This window comes from Homalodisca vitripennis, chromosome 1, assembly GCF_021130785.1.
Source record: "Homalodisca vitripennis isolate AUS2020 chromosome 1, UT_GWSS_2.1, whole genome shotgun sequence".
Lineage (NCBI taxonomy): Eukaryota > Metazoa > Arthropoda > Insecta > Hemiptera > Cicadellidae > Homalodisca > Homalodisca vitripennis.
Genome location: NC_060207.1, coordinates 1439379 through 1447139, shown reverse-complemented (window position 1 = coordinate 1447139; position 7761 = coordinate 1439379). Strand labels below are relative to the sequence as shown.

General features: G+C 44.4%; 1 protein-coding gene across 1 annotated transcript; it reads right to left on the bottom strand.

Moving 5' to 3' along the window:
- Positions 1-2170: 2170 nt before the first annotated feature.
- Positions 2171-7761, bottom strand: LOC124353258 (matrilysin-like). The gene is made up of 3 exons (XM_046803190.1): positions 7534-7761; positions 6568-7384; positions 2171-2250 (listed from the first exon to the last, which is right to left on the bottom strand). Exons 1-3 carry the CDS (start codon positions 7759-7761, stop codon positions 2171-2173), a joined length of 1125 nt encoding a protein of 374 aa, XP_046659146.1.

Below are 7761 nucleotides of genomic sequence, written 5' to 3'. Positions count from 1 at the left end.
GATCCATTTGCAGGACTCCTGATGATAGGAGATCTGAGAAGACGCTGTCAAGATTGCACCTAGAAAGGTCAGGCAAGTATATTTTCTTAGTAGATTGAAAAGTAATGCCAGTGTAGAGGGTTATGTCCAAGGCTGGGTGATGAACATCAATTGGCACAAGGGGGAGTGTATCTTCCTTTATCTCGATGTTTGACGAGGCAAATACCAAGTCCAAAAACATCCCCCTATTGTTAGGCACAAAGTTATACTGGTACAAGTTTAGCAGACATGCAGTTTCTGAGAGTATGCGTGACGAAGCCGTATAAAGGCTTGGGTCTTTCACGGTCCAGTCGACGAGTGGAATATTGTAATCTCCGGCTAAGATTATCTCCTGAAATTGCCCGAAGCCAGCCACCTCCTCGACTGCCCGGCAATAATCCGTGTAAACTTGGAGAGGCTTGTTTGGGGGAATGTAAACACAGTTTATAAGGAGTCTTACATTATGTGACAAATTGATGGAAACAAAGACCGTCTCCAAGCCAAGGAGCGTACCAGGCATTGCCATTCCCGAGTTAAATCTCTTGTTAACAGCAACGATCACACCTCCGCCACTCCCCTTTGCACTGGTAAGGACGGATCTGTCCCGTCTGTAGACGTTGTAATTTGTTAATCCCAGTTCTGCATCGCCTATATCAGAAAACAAATTCGTTTCCGTGAGCATAAGGATATCATACAAGCATGCTGCTAAAGAGGTTCTAAATTCATCGAGTTTGGATCTGATGCCATTCAAATTTTGGTAGTAGAGTTTTAACATCGATTTGCCGTTGGAGAATGTTAGTTTTTTTGGTTCTTGATTATTTTGGGTGTACCATTGAAAAATTTTATGGTTAAACCCGTTTCGCCTTTGCTTGTGCGAGTCTCTAATTCCTTTCTCAGTTTAGCCAGGTAATTGCGTTCATCATGGGTCTTGTCACTAGCCAGTGACACCTCCGACAGGGTTGGGTCCTTGCTTACGACCATCCTAGAATTAAATCGCTTCAGAAGTTCAATAGCGATATCTTTATTTCTTAGAACTAACTTAATGGGCCGAATGTTTTTGGAGCCTTTCCCCAAGCGGAAGAAAGTAACAAGGTCATTTGAGGCCAGACCAGCGACTGAAAGGATAGTTTTTATCTTCAAGTCGTCGTGCTCTTTTTTGATGGTCGCGTTATTACCATTCGCCTCAGGCACCTTGTACATGATGACATTTCTCGCCCTGCGTGATCTGTCGTTCATTTCTAATATTATATTCTCTTGATTTATGTCAGACACATTGGACGTTTTCTCATCGATCCTAGCAAGGGACTCCTCTAAAGCCGCAATCTTAGTCTCGACTTGCTCCAATCGTGGTTCAAATGTGGCAATTTGTGCAGATAATCTTTCTATGTTGACGCTAATTAGATTCATTTCCAATTTAAATTCGTCTTTGGTGGCAAGAGTTGCCACTTGTGACAGCAGTAGCGCAACATTCGACGACAACTCTCCGAGAGGATCACCGCAGTGCGGTTTGACTCCGCTTTATCGTATGGAGGCTTGAATACGATGTGTGCACGAAAGAGATGACTGATTATTACAAACTCTTTTACAATAAATCGATTGTCATTATCTTTAAAAGCGTGAAACTCAACTACCGCCTCCATTTGGCCACCGTTTGAAAAGTTCAATTTCGAGAGACAGCCTGTGAGCTATGCGACTAGGGAGGAGGTCACTGTCACTGTTTTCAATTGTGGTTTTAACAGGCTCCTCAATAAAGAACAGATCTCTCAATACGATGTGCATCAGTGGGATGTTGGCAGTGAACTGATTCCACTCGTGTTTGTTAAGAGTTAAAGTATGCTCCCCGTCAAAGAGAAACACGTGCATACGACCGAAAACATTTGTGACCTTGATATCCTCCTCCGTGTCTGATTTAATATTATAAAATTTGGTTTTATTCTCCAGAGCCAGGGTTATGGAATTGAAGTGTTGTGAAAACTCGTTAAACACATCGAATGACCAATAAACGCAACCCTTCTTACCCTTAAACAGTATTCCGAGAGAGTCACCCCGGTTTTTAACAAAACCCACAATCACACACTTTGAAAGATCACAATCAATAAAATAAACAGACTTAAGAAAAATTCCCGTTAACGAGTTTATAGGCTCCTTGCGTCTAGGGATCCTCGTAGGCTCCAGGTCCATAGCCGTTGATGGGTCCTCCATGGTCTCGGTCTCGGTCTTGTATGACCGTACCTTCCACAGTACCCCTTATATACTTTAAACCTCCAAATTTAGACCAATCAGAGACGCGCTTATTTCGACCAATGAGATTTTTTAGCAGGTGGTTCTTCCCCCTCCACCTCCTCCTCCCATTCGTATGTGAAAGGATCTATCGAAAAAGAGACATAAATTTTGTCACAGTCCCTCACATCCCAGGCGTCGCCATGGGATGTTAAATTAGCACAGTCGATGGTTTTAATCGCTTTAAATTTTCCGTCCTTCAACAAGGAAGCGTGTACATGCGCTTTGATACCCTTTCTATACCCTTTCAGCTTCACATCATCCTCTCTGCAAAATCTAACCCTAATTCTGTCAAAACCCGTCACATCATAAAACGCACTATTAGGTGTGAAATTAGCACAGTCGAGGTATTTACATATTTTCATTTCTCCGTCCTTCCACAAGGAAGTGTACACTCCGGCTTTTATACCCTCTCTATACCTATTTATAGCCTGTTTAATAGGATTATCCTCCTCCTCATCCGTGTCGTAGGCCTCGGGCTCATCGTCTACCTCAAAACAAACCTCAATTTTGTTAAAGTCCTTAACATCATAAAAGTCGGCATAGGATGTAAAATTAGTACACTCGAGGTATCCCAATAATTTCCCCTCTTCTTCGTCTTCCTTATAACTGAGAATGTATAGCGCCATCGTTGCGAGAGTGTTCAACACTGGATAGGTAATGTACGTCGGTGTAGGAGTCGCTCAATTTATACCTAACGATCCCCACCACCACTACCACTATTACATCATACGTTTTACGTTACCGGTAAGCAGGGTGTACGCCATGTGGGAGTCATGCAAGAGGAGACAGTACGCCGTCGTGTTTGTCGAAAAATTATTTTTCGCCTCAAATTCCAATCTCACGTCTACTGGTCCCGACTTGATCGAATCGTTCTGTTTAGAACAATCAATCACATAGAGCGGTGCGTGGGACTTGAATGTTTCAAAATCAACGGTAGGCGCTCCCGGTTTCTGATAGTACGAACTTTGGAATCTTGTAAAAATCTCGTAAAAAATGCACAAGTCACCGTGGACATTGTCGTAAGGATAATATTGCGAATTCAAATACAGTCTTACATTTGTCAGGTCGCAACGGTCAAAAGAAGACGCATCCTTTTTCAGATCATTTTTTCTTCCTGTCTGAAATTCCAAAACAACGTAGCGGGGTTTCTCAATTTGAGAGCTCATTTTTATCGTCCAACTCTGACGAGTCGTTTGTGGTAAAGAGGGGTATTCGTGAATTTCCCAGGACCGAAACGGCAGGTGAATCAGAGTATCTTTCTCAATAACACGCAATAATTTCAATTTGTAACTGTCGGATATAGTAATGTGTGGAACACGCCAGTAGAGCGAGGTTATTTCAAAGTCGAGGTTAGCCGCATCCGTGCTTTTGACCGCGTTAATGTCGGTAGCCGACCTCAAGATAATCAGTTCCTGTCTGACATTGACCACGATCTTTTTATAATCCTCGGCAAAACCCAGCAACAGTTTTAGAGGCACTGAATATGTAAATTCACTGGCCTGACCGGTTTCACCCGGACCTAGCCAACATGCATTCAAGAGACCCGCCTCCTCCTCTTTCCTGATGGAAATCAGTCCTTTTATTGTACTTGTAATACCTACATTTTTCACCCTGTCAACCTCTATACCGCCGATCTCGTACCTTATATCGTCGAATAAAACTGCAATAGCGTTGTTTATTAATGAAACACCGGCCGCGGCCCCATCTGCCTTTTTGGCACGCACTTTTCCGCTGATGTGTAAACTGCTTTCGAACGGTGCTGTAATTATATCCTGTTAACTGATTGGAATCCTGATTTCGTCGTTATTCTTTAGAGTTGACGAGGCGTACGGTTTGTGAGAGTGAAACTCCCAACCGGTTATCGCCTCATCGTACTCGACGGCCGATTCTATCGATAGCAGAGCCATACTTAAAACCCAGCGATCTAACAAACTTGATGTTCTTAGGTGTTTATACCGCGGTCTTTTGTGATCGAATGAGGGGAACGGTGTACGGCACTTCTCTAAATACTAGGCCCATTGCCGTTTCCTTATGTGTATACGTAACGATAACGGTTCGTTTCTAAAGTTTATCAATTCACCGGTCTGGTCTTTGAGAGAGACAGCTATATTGTTCACCCTACGGACGTTCACAGGTAAATAGATGACTGTACTCGGTTTCTCGTTTTTTTTGTACCCTGGATCGACTTCAGGGTAAAACTCATGCAGCACGTGTCCTTCTACACCGTTTTGAAAGGATCCTCGGGCGATATTACACTCAACACGTATCGTGTTTACCGTCATAATACTGACGGGGAGGTCGGACATGTGGACTCTATTAGGCTCGAGCATTTTCGCGGTGAAACCTAGTACAGGAGCTATGGATCCCGATATTTCGAAATGTATCGCTTCACTGCACGATACTTCGGACCTTAGAGTGTTATTGTTTGCCTTAAGACTGAACGTCACGCCTCCGTCAATGTGCGACTTGATATATTCTTTTCAATGTTTTCAATGTTCTTTTCAATCAATGTTTTCAATTTCGTACGACCCTTCATCTATTACTATCTCTTTACCGTTTCCGTAGTGAAACTTGTCATTTATACCCTTTTCAATGGTCGGAATTGTATAGTACGTGGACAGGTCAATTAGGCCAATTTCGTACTCCCCATCGCTCAAATCCATTGGTGGAAAGACCTCACAAGATACGTGCGGGGCCACACCGCTAAGTGAAAACATTATTTGCTAGAAACTTCAAACACAAGTGTCCGCAGACTACTGAGTCATCAGACTGTTTACGCTCATAGTTATACTGTACACTGACACCGGACCCAAAGTAAGATACGAGTTCTACCGGCGGTCTCAGATTACCAAAACTGTCAAAGTAGTACACTCTATTTCCTAGTTTCTTATAACAGACCCAGTGCGTTCCTTCACCTCGTGAACTGTCCAGATTTACTACGGCCGACTCGTACAACCCGGGGTCTTGGGCAGTGTGTCCCTCATGTATACACCTCGAAAGTTCGGAATATTGAGTAACCTCGCGTAACGGATCAATTCGTGGTTTGTTAGAGGTTTTATCGGTATCGAGATTGTTGTTTTTTTTACAACACCTCTTCCTTTTCCTCACCCCACCACCACCTCCCCTCTTTGGGTAAGGTTTCAGGTAGAGGCCTCGCCCTTTTGACTTACCCCTCCCTCGCTTTGTCTTTGTGTTTTTCTTTCTCCCACCCCCAAACGCTGTTTTAGCTTTCATGGCCGCAGTCACTGCTAAAGCTGCAGCCTTTTCTCCTACACTAGCGTCTCCTGATTTCACCCTTTGCCAAGCTCTTCTGGCCAATTCTTTGTCGGCCTCTCGCCGGTGTTCCAAATCCGTATATTTCGAGTACGCTATATCGTGGATTCTACAAAATTCGTCCAACTTATTAGTACCCTTCTCGCCACGTGCAAGTCTCTCAGACAATCTGGTGCCGGGCCCACAGTACCGAAAACCCCCGGGGAGGTGTAACTCAACTGGTAAAGCGTCAACAGCACGATTTATTATGGTGCCTACAGCGGGCAGTGCGTTTTTCAGCACGCTGGTCACTATACCTCTGCCCCGCTTGACAGCTCGTTTCACTCTGTTTGATTTACGCTTGTGATTCGCCATTTATATACCGTATCACTTTATACAACTGTTTGAGTAGCGATTCACGCACACAAGTAATCTGCAGTACGTTGAAGATGTCCGCCTCGGATTTCGTGACAGTACCGGTAAACTCGTCAAACTCCAGCACGTAACTGTCTGTTATAAAGTAAATACGAGCGTTTATATACCTGAATCCACCCTTTATAGATCCTGGAACACCTGGGAGTACGCTTGAGGTCATCCCTAACATGGTGCCTGTGAGGGTGCATTCGTTCAACTCTACGACAAAATTGTCATCGACGAAGACGTAGGTCTTACCCATATTACTGTTTAACGCTGCATTGACTTTCTTAACTCTGGTATGTACGATTCTGCTAATGGGTCTTTGATTGGACAGTCTAAGTGACGGGTAATCTATAACGTATAAAGTCCTGTCCACAATCATGACTACGTCTCCGTTCGGTCTCTGGTACACGGCTGAGACATTATTAAAGTCCGACGGTAAGAACGTCAACCACTCTGTAATTATCAGAGGATTGGTAAACTCTTCACGCGTTCTATGGGCTTCGTTCAGGCTGAGTATCCAAACGTATTTACCGTAAAACGCGTACAGTCTGTTTCTCACTACTAAGAACGTGTTGAGTTTGTGCCGTAAATTACAAATGTCCAATTCTGTAGGTGTAGGCGTGGTAGGCCTAGTGGTAGTCGATGTTGTTGTCGTAGTAGTAGTGGATGTTGTAGTGGATGATGTTGTGGACGTGGAGGAGGAGGAGGGGACAGGCGGTCCGTACAAAGCCTGACTTGCAAGCTGATCGTCTCTGTCCAAATCAAATTCGTACAAGTTGTTGATACCCGATGGAGGGTAATAGGACGGAAACATTACGGATCGTAACACAGACGAATGCTGAAGACCGAGAGCATGGCCTATTTCATGGACCATCACTACAAAGAACGAAGTCTTCTCCGGTGCGGGTATATTCATTGTAAAGTCCCAGTCCTCTTCGAAATCAAGGTGTATATCCGATTGGTTCAGCCACGGTCGAGGGAGAAAGGCGTGGCCGAGAACGCCGCCTGGACCGTCAAAATCGTAACTGCAAGTGCTTTTAAGGTAGTACGCCACGTGTTTCTTAGGGGAAATCACTACCATTATAGTGGGATTACTGTAACTTCTACGGAATTCGAGAGCAGAGTGTTTGGAGTACAAAGGAAACGCTCTCTCAACGATGTTAGCATACTGGATGCCTGAGCCAATCATGTTCCACGTGACCTGAGTTGAGTTCCATTTAACTAATGGGTTCACGGAAAACGGGGCTATGCCTTCGTCCGAGTTACCGCATCTGGGTGTGTCCATCAGCTTCAGCGTCTCCTCGTTTTCATATCCGGTCACCTGTAGTCCGAATGTGTCCTGAAACCTCGTAACGGCGTCCTTAATATTGTTAGTCAGCGATGTTCCGTTGCTGTTGAGATAGCCGTATTTCTCCAAGTACAACAAAGTTTTATTAGCAGCTATCAGAGGAGCTACACACAGAATAAATACCGAGAACCGCATCTCGCCAGGTTCTAAAGTAAACTGACGGTAAAAATGTCAACAACCTACTTATATCTCGATCTCACCCCCCTGCTCACCGGGTCCCTAAAGTAAGGGTCGACAATGTTGAATCTGATCCACTCGCCTTTATTGGTTACGTGTATAGCGTCTAGCGGCGGAGCCAGTAGTTTGTACATACCGTACGCAACATCACTCAGTACTCTCACTAGGTAATTCACGGTCACCGCGTCACTCATGTCGGTAGGATCTCTCAGATTAGTGACTTTACCGGTTTGCGCGTTCCAATCTTGCACCGCTCTGGTCAT